Source organism: Copadichromis virginalis, linkage group LG5 (assembly GCF_057382275.1).
Source record: "Copadichromis virginalis isolate Kocher_CV1m ecotype Utaka linkage group LG5, C_Virginalis_male_GT1.1, whole genome shotgun sequence".
NCBI classification, from domain to species: domain Eukaryota; kingdom Metazoa; phylum Chordata; class Actinopteri; order Cichliformes; family Cichlidae; genus Copadichromis; species Copadichromis virginalis.
Genome location: NC_140622.1, coordinates 13864103 through 13877506, shown reverse-complemented (window position 1 = coordinate 13877506; position 13404 = coordinate 13864103). Strand labels below are relative to the sequence as shown.

At 38.6% G+C, this 13404-nt stretch overlaps 1 protein-coding gene across 1 annotated transcript in view; it reads right to left on the bottom strand.

Annotated features, from left to right (window-relative positions):
• Positions 1–13404, bottom strand: part of magi1b (membrane associated guanylate kinase, WW and PDZ domain containing 1b) — a 139054-nt gene that overhangs the window by 17714 nt on the left and 107936 nt on the right. Inside the window, exons 14-29 of the mRNA XM_085456046.1 lie at positions 12263–12307; positions 11787–11831; positions 10252–10296; positions 9886–9930; positions 9635–9679; positions 9139–9183; positions 8270–8314; positions 7374–7418; positions 6826–6870; positions 6460–6504; positions 6209–6253; positions 5764–5808; positions 5309–5353; positions 5027–5071; positions 4508–4552; positions 2215–2461 (exon numbers count right to left, since the gene is read on the bottom strand). Of these exons, the coding sequence (XP_085312172.1) occupies positions 2215–2461; positions 4508–4552; positions 5027–5071; positions 5309–5353; positions 5764–5808; positions 6209–6253; positions 6460–6504; positions 6826–6870; positions 7374–7418; positions 8270–8314; positions 9139–9183; positions 9635–9679; positions 9886–9930; positions 10252–10296; positions 11787–11831; positions 12263–12307 (922 nt within the window). The remainder of the gene's footprint in view (positions 1–2214; positions 2462–4507; positions 4553–5026; positions 5072–5308; positions 5354–5763; positions 5809–6208; positions 6254–6459; positions 6505–6825; positions 6871–7373; positions 7419–8269; positions 8315–9138; positions 9184–9634; positions 9680–9885; positions 9931–10251; positions 10297–11786; positions 11832–12262; positions 12308–13404) is intronic.

Here is a 13404-nt window from a genome sequence, read left to right as displayed (position 1 = left end):
ATTATTATTCTTTGTTTTTGCTTTTCTAACATTTTACCAGATCAAACTGGCTGGGCAATTTAGAAATCCCCTATTGGGATGTCATCATATGAGGGCGGGTATGTAGACAACATCCCCCCCACCCTTGGTTGTGGATTCTTTCACTCCATTTCTATTATTGTTATTCATTTATTTATTACAAAATCAAATACTATTGACTCAACTAATCATGGCAGCTTTCCAACAGGTGTCTGAACCACTGCCTACGCTCAGCCCTTCATTTTTCATTCTTCTTCATCTAAATAATGAAAATCCTCAACAAGTGCGCCTGGAAAACTGATTAGATCTTTAAAAAATAAATAAATGAAAGAATAAAAACCCTTTGCAGATGTCTCTCTCTTTTTTTTTAACTTGACAATGAATATGATGGTTATTCTTTTTAATTAGTGCAATCCCCTTGCTTTGCCAAGGCAGGGGGTGGGGAGGTTTACAATCCGCCAACATCTACTCCACTCTTGTACTAATTATACACCATGTGCCTCTTAAGGGAAGTCTAAAATAAAAGTGTGTCAGTGGTGCTGTTGTCTGGCACTGGGTGAAAGCGGCAACTAGTAATTTTAAGAGGACACAATCAACAACACACTGGAGGCCTACATGTCTACAGCTAGTAACAAAGTAGCATGCTAGCTCTTTTGGGAAATACTATTACTATTCAGTTTCTTGTGGAGTCTCAGTTTCAAAGATTGACACCACTTTGATAGCTGAATGCTAAATGTGAAAGAAAAGCCAATTAGCTTAGCTTGGGGGAAAAAAACCAAGGAGATGCTTGCCATGGCTATGCCAGAAAAAAAATACATGTACCTGTAGACATAAAGCTAGATTCTAGTAATTTTACAAGACAGCCTATATACAAATAAATGTAAACTGCTTTCTTTATTAGCTAAGCTCCTCATCTACCATCACTGACATCTATCAGCAGTTTTCCTTCAAGGCAGTGACGGAGTACATATGAAAATATGTAGGTGAATTGATTTTACATTCTACAATGTCCTCCCAATGTAAGGTTTATGCCCTAAATTAACAGTACTGATAACTTCCAAAATCTTTATTTATATTTATTTATTTATTTTTCTGTAATGGTAAATCCACCAGCATGCACAAGCTCTTTTATCTAAACCAGCAGTGGGGAACTCCAGGCCTCAAGGTCCGGTGTCCTGCAGGTTTTAGATCTCACCCTGGGTCAGCACACCTGAATCAAATGATTAGTTCATTACCAGGCCTCGGGAGAACTTCAAGACATGTTGAGGAGGTAATTTAGCCATTTAAATCAGCTGCGTTGGATCAAGGACAGGTCTAAAACCTGCAGGACACCGGCCCTCGAGGCGTGGAGTTTGACACCCCTGATTCTAAACCATATATTTAACCTCCTAGGACCTGGCGTCCACATATGTGGACATCGCATTTTGGGTTATTTAGACCAAAATACTCAATTTTGCTCTACAAGGGCCTGATATCCACGTACGAGGACATTATACTGCTACTGTTCTATCGAAATTTTAAACGAATATCCTCATATGTGGATCTCATTTTTCTTAGAAACAAAAATTAGGTAAAAAAAATTAATCTGGTAATTCTTTGTTTTTACATTCATTGGGTCCCAATCAGCCCAAATATCAAAGAGAAGTTAAAAATGCATGCTGTGGAAGAGTTCGGGTCTTAGGAGGTTAATGCCAAATGTCAATATTTTACATTAAAGAAAGCTGAAAAAATAGCAAAGCTCAATTATGCTCATTAATTTGCACCCCTGAACAGAAAAGTTTTACTGGTTGATCAGAACATCAGACTTTAAAAAAAATGTATATATAATTTCTGACTTCTCTGTGAAGTCCAGTGTGCCAGCTCAAATTTGGGTATAAAAATATGAATTCAATTTGTCATTTGCCTAATAAATAATAACAACAAACAAATTTCTTTGACAGACTCCTACAATATTTATGTTTTATCACAGGCGGTATAATATAGTTGTTAATCACTATGTGTAGTGGAGCATTTGAGCGCAAGCCAGTCTTTAGTAAAACATAGATCAATAAATAAATATAAATATCTGACCCAGCTTACTTACAAGCACAAAACGTTCCCCAAAATGAGCAGTACCACCAAGACACCAAGGGTCTGCACCGAGCCAATACCCCATGCTGCCCTCATCCAACCGCCACCAGAAATGAATATACTTACGCCTACTTTCATACATGCTCCTGGACTGGGCCCAAATCTTAAAGGGGTCCGGTTTTCTCTGGATGGTCCCGTCTCCTGGGGAGTCCTGGATTGGGAGTCCCGGCAAAGGCTGCGAGGGAGGTGGGGGCGCGTTGCTCTCACTGAGAGCGGGTGCCAGGGAAGAGTGCACAGGCGAGTCTGTGTGCGCGCTCCGGTGGCTGGAAACACTATGCTGGGAGCTGTTCTGGCTGTCCTTTCTTGACAACTGCTGTTGGAGAAGCAGATCAATATCATTTGACTGTTTCAAATCTTCTGCACAGGAGCATGGAAGCTGAACTCAAAAATGACTGACAGGAGGAGACAAAAACATTAAAAAAAAAAAGAAGGTTATTGCATCGTCAACAGCAGAATAGAAAATATGAATCTGGGTTGTGGTTTGTGAGAGGAGGAACAGGGACAGCGGAGATGTGAATACAGAGCAATTCTGAATTAGAGTTCAAAAAGATTAAACATGGCTTCTCCTTGGGGTGAAAGGAAGCACATTCTAAGAGTATAATGTCAACCATTGTCGTATTGCTCCCTTATTTAACACAAAGAATAATCAAGCTGTTTTATGCAGAGAATTCTTTTAAAGCTAACAAAGAAGGAGAAAAAAAAAAAGAGGACCTCAATGGTTTCTCATGATTAAGTCATTCAGCTATGGGAGAAAACTGTGGAACTTACAAGAGTACATTGCCTATTCCTTTTGTTTAACAGAGTGGAATGTATTAAGAAGGAGCTGCATTCCCTGCTGTATATGGAGGGATAGTCACAATGAATAAAGCACTCCAGGGTTTTAAAAAGAAGAGAGGACTTTACTGGTGAAGGTAGAAATGTAAAACTGCTTATAAATTGCCACTCGCCCCTCAATAACATGCGCACTTAAGCATCTGTTCGAGGATTCGAGCTGAGTAAACCTCACAATCCCGAGCTCAGGCACAGATACGCTGCGAGTATCGGTAAAGATCCTGTTTGTCATCCTTGTCACAGCATCTCTCCTTTGCAAGCATCACATCGTCACCATTGGTCTGCAAATTCTCCACTGCTGCGAAGAAGCCAGCGACGTGAAAGGGTTACGGGGCAGAGCTCGGGAAAGAAAGGCCGATATTTTAAGACGGTAAGCGAAAATGACAGCAGTTCAGTCTCTTCACGTCACGTGACTGCACATTACTTTGGACGCCGAGGACAAAAATATACCAGGAAAGGGTGGAGGCAAGTGGCTCGTCTGTTCTCAAATATCAAAGTGTTTGGCCTTCAAAGTGCAGTCATGTCTTCACACTCATTACTCGCTGAATCACTCTCCTACACCTCTGCAATTCATGTTTATATTCATCATCCTTGTTAGACATAAAATAAGCTTGATGCTTTAGGAAATATTAAGTCGGGGCTGTGGCTCCAGCTGGAATGCTTACTCTGCTGGTGCTGCAAATAACCTCACTAGGGTTTGTGGTGTACTTAAAAAAATAAAAATAAAAAAAATCAATAGAGTCATATACTTAATCAGAAATGCAGGTCGTGTTGATGCTAAAGTCAGACCTGAGGACTGATTCTCAAAAGAAAAAAAAAAAAAAAAACCCAGGCCAACCAATCTGTGTTTTTTTCTTGTTGTTTGATGCACGGAAAGTCCAAATCCTATCCCCCTCTTAAATGAAAACAAATCTCCTATACTTGATGAATCTATTAGATTTTGACCTTCTGCAGTCATTGCGTTGTTCCTCGGTGGCCTGCGAGTAGTTTAATACATGGGTTTGTGCTGCTCCAATAACTTATTAAAGAGACAGAAGATGGGACGCGAGAGGCATTGGTAGGTGGGGCAATGAAAGCAAATCCTCACTGCTTCCTAAGACTCAGCTCAGTCCTGCTTAACGTGACGCATCACTGGTTTAGCACACATACAACTTCTTAACATAACATGCATTTAAAAAGCATACCCATCACCTCGATTATCTGCTATAGAAATCCCATCATAATCATATACCCAGCATTAATATCATCACACATCCCAACAATTTTCTTCCCTAGCTAACTGAAATCAGATAGGGTGGTCTCTATAAGTAGAAGCCAGTGGAAAATCATCCTGCAAAACTATTCTATACTATTACTGTACTTTCACTCAGACACAGCTAATAGTGACTTGATGGTTTAGCACTGGCAACTTTTCCATCACCTCTGTTACGCTTTCAAGAACACCATCACCATTACCTAACTAGCACCACCATACATGACATCAATCTCCCACCAAAATTCTGTACTGTATCTAAATTATATCACATACCCTTCTAGAGTAATCGTTGTATGGAGGAGCCATCGCAAAATCATCCTGGAAAAAAAAATAATGATAAAAAATGAAAATTGCAAAAAGCTCCTGAAATATGTGCAGAAAGTGGTTTAGGCATTGTCTCAACAAGGCATCAGATGAAAAGCAGCATTTTTGGTCGACAATCTGTTTATATTATACTCTACACCAATATAAGGGCAAATTCTGGCTTTTAAAACAGCACACTTATAACTTGAATGATGGTCCCTATCTTATCCTTAAGGACAAGGCATCTAAAACAAATTGAACATTATAGCTCTGTCCTGCTATGGCACCAATAGTTTTTCTGCAGCACCCAATCAGCCTCAGATATCCAAACCTGTTAAAAACATTATGATTTTTCACATTTATCAGTGGGAAGTTGTTCATCAGCTCTATTATCTGCTGTAAGAATTCAATTACTGTTATCAACCCATCACCGTTATCCAAACCGGTCATTCCCAAAACCTTCACCTTCTCTAAACAAAGATCACATACCCTGCTTCCATAAGCTCTGTACCGAGGATCCATCTCAAAATCATCCTGCAAAACAAAATTGGCAATCACAGATTGAGTCTACAAAGTGCTTTAATAATCAAAGTTCTAAACTTCGAGCATTTTAGCCTCATACACTAAATGCAATGTTAAACATTATGTAATGCTAAAATGATCATCGGCACCTTTTTCGTTGTGTCATTTATCAGCCTAGGATTATCAAACCAACACCAATATCACAACTTATTTCTAAAGCCTTCACCCCATCTGAACAATATCACATACCCTCCTACTGTTATCTGTGTATGAAGATTCCGCATCAAAATCATCCTGCAAAACAAAACAAAGTTTAGCTCCTTGACTCTTTATTGAAGCCTCTTGATCTTGTAATATGTGCAGAATTTGGTTTAGCATTTGAAGGGCATCATCAAACGCAATGTTAAACATTATGCTAAAGATTATGCTAAATATTATGTAAGGTGGGATGCTAAAATCTACATATGTCATTCAGTATTAGTGGTGCTGTCACAGATATACACTATATCTGTCCATATGTACTATTAAATTAAGAGCAATAACTATATTAAAATATTAAAATTAAAATATTCTGTTGAAACTTCATGCATTAAACCCATGATCTTTGGCACTTTGCCCATTCCCTCTATTGTTTTTATAAGCACCATCTACGCACACAAGGTTATTCGCGAAAAGTTTCAATGTATCTAAATGACATCACGTACCCTTATTCTGTTATCTCTGTATGGAGGAGCCATCGCAAAATTATCCTGAAAAATATATATTTTTAAATGGATACAAATGAATACAAAAGAAGCTCCTGAAATACATACAGAATGTGGTTTGGCAATAACTTGCTTAAATAAGCTATCTGGGTAGTAGCATTGGTTGCTTCCAAAAAAAAAAAAAAAAAATCATTTTTGTGTACAATACAATCATGAACACTGACTGTTAAATTATGTGCTTGTAGTGAGATAAATGTTCCTCTCTGTTATTGAGCCTGAAGGATGCAATATCTCCCCAAAATTAAAAGATTAGCTGTGTCATGCCAAGCTGCCAACATCATCACACAACCAAAAAGTAAATACAGTAAAAACATTATGCATTAACACATTTATCATTGGGAGCTTAATCCTAAAATCTTCACGTCATGTAAACAGCATCACATACCCTCCGAGTGTTATCTCTATATCGAGGACCCGGCTCAAAATCATCCTGCAAAACAATATTGGCAAACACATTTTCAGTTACATACAGTCTGCAGAATCCCTCTATTAATAAAGGCATTACATCATGCAGCATTTACACTGCTCTCCCAGGCACCTTATCCATCACCTCTCTTATGAGCTAAGAATTATAGAACCACCACCAATGATGGCTCATTCCTAAAACCGTCACCCCATCTAAACAATAACACATACCCTCCTAGTGCTATCTGCGTATGAAGATGCCACCTCAAAATCATCCTGCAAAAGAAATTGGCAAACATGTCCAGTCTAATAATGCCTGAATGACACTTCTAAACTGCAACAAGGCCAGTGTAGCACCCGAGCTCCATGCTATGGCTCCATGCTCATGTAATATGTACATTTATGTAGCACAGCATTAACAGTCATAAGTAGTTTGTTGAGTCACACATAATATCGTTCTGTGTGAGACAATTTAAGCCTGAATGCATTAAAATATGATCACTTTGTATTAACATTATAAGAATACCATCTCTATCATCTGCCCAGCACCAGTATGATTACACCTCACTCTCAAAAACTTTAAATGGCATCACGTACCCTTCTTCTATAATCTCTGTTTGGAGGAGCCATTGCAAAATTATCCTGAAAAATAATAATAATATAAAAATTAATACAAAAAAAAGCTCCTGAAATACATGCACAATGTGGTTTGGCAATAACTTGCTGAAATAAGCAAGGCTGTCTTTTAAAGCACATTATCTGGGTTTGGCATTGGTTGCTTCACAAAAAAAAAAAAAATAAAAAAAATAAAAAAATCATTTTTGTGTACAATACAATCATGAACACTGACTGTTAAATTGTGTTCTTGTAGTGAGATAAATGTTCCTCTCTGTTATTGAACCTGAAGGATGCAATATCTCCCCAAAATTCAAAGATTAGCTGTGTCATGCTAAGCTGGCATCAGGCCTGACTATGTTTTTTTGTCTTTATGGGCTACAGAATTAACAGCAATTTAGTTTTTGTGTCGCACACAGACAACATCACACAAGCAAACAGTAAATAAAGTAAAAACATTATGCATTAACACATTTATCCTTGGCAGCTTAGTCCTAAAATCTTCACGTTATGTAAACAGCATCACATACCCTCCTAATGTTCTCTCTATATCGAGGATCCGGCTCAAAATCATCCTGCGAAGCAAAATTAGCAAACACATGTTTAGACTATAGGACCCTTTTATATTATCAAGAGGAGGGTTCTATTTTAGTTTAGCAACTAGACTTTTTGCAATGTATTCATGATTGTGTAACATAGGCAGATTGTAGTTTGCTAACATCTTGCTAAAATAAGCAAGGTCTTCCATTAAAAAGCATCATCTCAATGATGGCATGCATTGCCACACCTGAGAAGCTAGCATTTGAACTCTAAATGGCTCCTTCCTTTTTAACATGATGGTATCGGCCTCCAACAGGAATGTTAAAGTTTAACTCTGTCACCAGCAGGAATGACTCATGTTCACTGTCTTTATGCACTGTAACGCAAGGAGTCAATTTCTTTGAGGTGTGACACATAAATAGCCTCATACACTAAACGCAATGTTAACCTCCTAAGACCCGAAGTCTTTCATGACATGCATTTAAATGTTTTCTTTGCTATTTGGGTTTATTGGGACCTGATGAATGTAAAAACAAAGAATTACCAGATTTTTTTTTTTACCTAATTTTTCTTTTTGAGAAAAATGAGATCCACATATGAGGACATTGGTTTTAAATTTCAATAGAACAGTGGCAGTATAATGTCCTCGTAAGTGCATATCAGGCCCTTGTAGAGAAAAATTAAGTATTTTGGTCTAGACATCCCAAAATGTGATGTCCACATATGTGGACACCGGGTCCTAGGAGATTAAACATTATGTAATGCTAAAATGATCATTGGCACCTTTTTCATTGTGTCTTTTGTCAGCTCAGGATTATGAAACCACCATCAATATCACAATAACTCATTGCTAAAACCTTCACCCCATGTGAAGAATATCACATACCCTCCTACTGTTATCTGTGTATGAAGATTCCACATCGAAATCATTCTGCAAAACAAAAATTGGCAAAGACATGGTCTGTTAGACACAGTCTACAGGGTCCTTCTAACAATATCAGAAAGAAAGATCTGCACTAAAACCAGCCCAGTTTAGCACTTGGCATTTTTGATATAGAGTCATGCTTGTGTCCTTTGTTATTTCAGCATTGTCTTGCTGAAATAATTTAAGACTTTCTTGAACCCGCCTTGAATATTATCTGTGAGAAGAATCCACATCAAAACCATCCTGCAAAAACAAATTGGCAGCCATGTTCTATCAGGCAAAGTTCAAGCAGGCAAAGTTTAGCTCCTGGACTCTTTATTTAAGGCCTCTTGATCTTGTAATATGTGCAGAATTTGGTTTAGCATTTAATGGGCATAATCATGATGGTGGGATATGTTCCTCTAAAACCTAGATATGTTGTTCAGCATTGGTGGGGCTGTCACAGATATACACTTATACAGTGCAATACCATCATGAATGATAACTTGAACTGTATGCCGATCACAAGATGGAAGGTTTCCGTTTCATTTAGCCTGAAGGTACAGCACCCAAAGGGAGTCTTAGTGCGGTTCTGAAAAATGAGCAGCAGGCCTAAATTGGGTTCACTGTCCTTATGTACTACTAAATTAACAGCAATAACTAGAATGCAGGGCCTCACATAAACAGCATCTTGCATTAAAATATTCTATTGAAACCTCATGCATTAAACCCATGATCTTTGGCACCATGCCCATCCCCTCTATTATCTTTATAAGAAGACCACACCGTACCATCTACGCACACATGGTCATTCCCGAAAAGTTTCAATTTGTCTAAATGACATCACGTACCCTTATTCTGTTATCTCTGTATGGAGGAGCCATCGCAAAATTATCCTGAAAAATAAGAATGTGCAGAATGTGGTTTGGCATCGTCTTGGTGAAATAAGCACGTCCCTCCTTTAAAAGGAATGATGTGGATCGCTCTAAAACCTATACATATTATATTGTAATCCAATGCTGTCACAGAAACAGCTTTTTAAAACGATTTGTTTTTAATGAGATTGATAGTTCCTCTCTTAATTAACCTTGAAAAACATTGGGTTAAGCAGAACTTCAAAGTTTACCATTGTCCTACTAAGCTAACAGCCAGCTTGACTTTGGTTAACTGCCTTTGTGTACTACAGAATTAACAGTCACATTTACTTTTCTGACAACCAGACAGTTAGTAAAACCAGTATGAACATGATTATCACTGACAGCTTATTCATTGCTTTCATCCGTTATAAGAACACCATAGCCATTGTCATTCACAATACTTCCACCACCTCTGATTAATATCACATACCCTCCGAGTGTTATCTCTGTATTGAGGACCCGGCTCAAAATCATCCTGCAAAACAATATTGGCAAACACATTTTCAGTTACATACAGTCTGCAGAATCCCTCTATTAATAAAGGCATTACATCATGCAGCATTTACACTGCTCTCCCAGGCACCTTATCCATCACCTCTCTTATGAGCTAAGAATTATAGAACCACCACCAATGACGGCTCATTCCTAAAACCGTCACCCCATCTAAACAATAACACATACCCTCCTAGTGCTATCTGCGTATGAAGATGCCACCTCAAAATCATCCTGCAAAAGAAATTGGCAAACATGTCCAGTCTAATAATGCCTGAATGACACTTCTAAACTGCAACAAGGCCAGTGTAGCACCCGAGCTCCATGCTATGGCTCCATGCTCATGTAATATGTACATTTATGTAGCACAGCATTAACAGTCATAAGTAGTTTGTTGAGTCACACATAATATCGTTCTGTGTGAGACAATTTAAGCCTGAATGCATTAAAATATGATCACTTTGTATTAACATTATAAGAATACCATCTCTATCATCTGCCCAGCACCAGTATGATTACACCTCACTCTCAAAAACTTTAAATGGCATCACGTACCCTTCTTCTATAATCTCTGTTTGGAGGAGCCATTGCAAAATTATCCTGAAAAACAATTTTTTAAACACATGAACACAAAAAAGCTCCAAAATACATGCACAATGTGGTTTGGCAATAACTTGCTGAAATAAGCAAGGCTGTCTTTTAAAGCACATTATCTGGGTTTGGCATTGGTTGCTTCACAAAAAAAAAAAAAAAAATCATTTTTGTGTACAATACAATCATGAACACTGACTGTTAAATTGTGTTCTTGTAGTGAGATAAATGTTCCTCTCTGTTATTGAGCCTGAAGGATGCAATATCTCCCCAAAATTAAAAGATTAGCTGTGTCACACTAAGCTGCCAAAATCATCACACAACCAAAGAGTAAATACAGTAAAAACATTATGCATTAACACATTTATCATTGGGAGCTTAATCGTTAAAATCTTCACGTCATGTAAACAGCATCACATACCCTCCTAATAATCTCTCTATATCGAGGATCTGGCTCAAATTCATCCTGTGAAGCAAAATTGGCAAACACACATTACTCTGCAGGGTCCTTCTAATAAAACCTCAAATGAAAGTTATAAAAAGGGTCAGTTTTGTGCCTGGTCTCTGATGACAGAGTCATGGTTATGTAACATTTACAGAGTGTAGCGTGCGATCAACTTGCTTTAATAACAAGAGGCTTTCTTTAAAAGTCATGATCGGGATGGTTGCTCCAAAACTTGCATATATAATGTATCATTGGAGCTGCTCTCACAGATGTGTGGATCAACCATACTGTATGTAATAGCACCATCATGAGTGCTGGCTTTTCAACAGCGCACTGATAATGAGATCAATGGTTCATTTCATATTCAGCAAGAAGGACCCAGCATTCAGAAGGTCCAAAGCTTGTTGTGTCACACCTAAGCAGCCTCGTAGAGCTGAAATGTATTATGCAATAACACCAGCACTACTGGCACTTTATCCATAACCTTTACTATTTGCTGAAGACACCAGAACCATCATAAACCCACCACAGCCTAAAGCCGTTCTAAACATGATCACATACTCTACTAGTGTATTTTCTGTAAGGCTGATCCAGCTCAAAATCATCCTGCAAAACAACCCCCCCCCCCCAAAAAAAAAACAAAAAACATGCTCAGTTTACAGACTCTTTCCCAGAACAGGTCAGGTCAGCACCTGGACTCTTTAAGAAGAGAGTCCTGCTCATGTAATATGTGAGGAATGCCGTGCATTATTTTGCTGAAATAAGCAAGGGCTTTCTTAAAAAAAAAAAAAAAAGGCATCATCAAGATTGTGTCATGTGTTGCTCTGAAATATGTTTTTGTTCTTCAGCATTACTGGTGCTTTGAAAGACGTGGGGATTACTCCTGCACTAATGCACTCCATCATGATTGCAAGCTTTTGAACTGTGTGCTGATAACAAGATGGATGGTTTCTCTCTTATTTAGCCCGAAGGTACAGCACCCAAAAGGAATTTTAAGTTTTTCCAGTTTAGCTCAGTCAAACCTTCTCCCCATCTTAAAAAAAACATCACATACCCTCCTAGTGTTAACTCCGTATGGAGGATCCAGCTCAAAATCATCCTGCAAAATGAAATCGGCAAACACGTTTTGTTAGACACCGTCTACAGGGTCTTTCTGGTAATACCTGAAATAAAGACTTTTGAACTGTACGCTGATAAAACGATGGATGGTTCCCATCTCATCTAGCCTGAAGGTACGGCACCCAAAAGGAATTTTAAAGTTTAGCTCTGTACTGCTCTGTCACCTGCAGACTCATGTCTTTATGCACTGCATTATGTAGTGACATAAGAGTCATGATTTGATTTGTCACACATAAATAGCCTCATACGCCTAAACACAATGTTAATGTTAAACATTATGTAATGCTATAATTATCACCGGCAGCTTATCCACCATCTCTTTTATCAGCTAAGGATTATCAAACCAACACCAATAATATCATAACACCTCATTTCTAGAAACCTTCCCACCAACTAAACAATATCACATACCCTCCTACTGTTATCTGTGTATGAAGATTCCACCTCAGAATCATCCTGCAAAACAAAATTGGCAAATACATGGTCTGTTAGACACAGTCTACAGGGTCCTTTGAATAGTGCCACCAAGTAAAATTACTGAAAACATTCTGGTAGCTCACTGCCCAGACTGTCCTGTATTTATAAAACAAAGTTTTGGTTATTCATAGATTTTTTTAAAAGTTGGTTATAGATAAATATTTTAAAAAGAAAAATTAGTAGTAGATAGAAAAGCTCCTTTTTTTTTTTTTTTTTTACTAATATTTAACAGTTTATGTCTTACGTAACTGCTTTGGTGTAGTGAGAATGGCAATGGTGAAAGTCTTTAAGCTGTAAAACTTATGAAAATACAGTTAAAAGTTTCCTTCACATTTTCCAAAGCCAGATTAGATTAGAGTCTTTGCTAGGCCATTTCTGCCCCCCTCGCCTTATGTTTAACATCGCTTCTCTATAAAACTGTAAAATATCCTGCACCTTTAGTGGTGCCTACACAGTGGGGGGGCTTACCCATGCTGTGCGCATCATGAGTGACGCTTGAACTGTACCACTTATGCACAGCTATGAGAATACCATTAACTACCCAACGCTAATACTACAGCACCATCATTTCAAAAGCACCACTGCATATCCTCCTAGTGTAATCTCTGTGTGGAGAGTCAAAATCATCCTGCAAAACAATATTGGCAAACACGCCCTCAGTTGCAAAGTCTACAGGGGTCTCTCTTTTAATAAAGACATTACAGGATGGAGCAGTCTCTCAGCTGTGATCATACATCAATGCTCACACTGCAAACTTAGCACCCAGTGTGATGCGATCATCAGCGTGTTAGCAACCCAGCTCACGCGGTGCATCAAAGCTCCTCGTCCCATCCCCCGTCAGAAGGGGGGGGGGGGGGGGGGGGGGCTGATGTGAAGCTACAGGAATCCGCCCCCGCGCAGTACAGTATCCCATGTCCACAAACCGACCCACAACATGAGCACAAGTTGCAGCGCACAGAGAGGAGTTAGAGATGAGGTGGGAAAGGGAGAGATGATGATATTGAAACATCCCTCAGAAAGATGCACACATGTGGTTAGAGGACTGAGGTGGACAGAGGTGGATGGATGTAAAAATT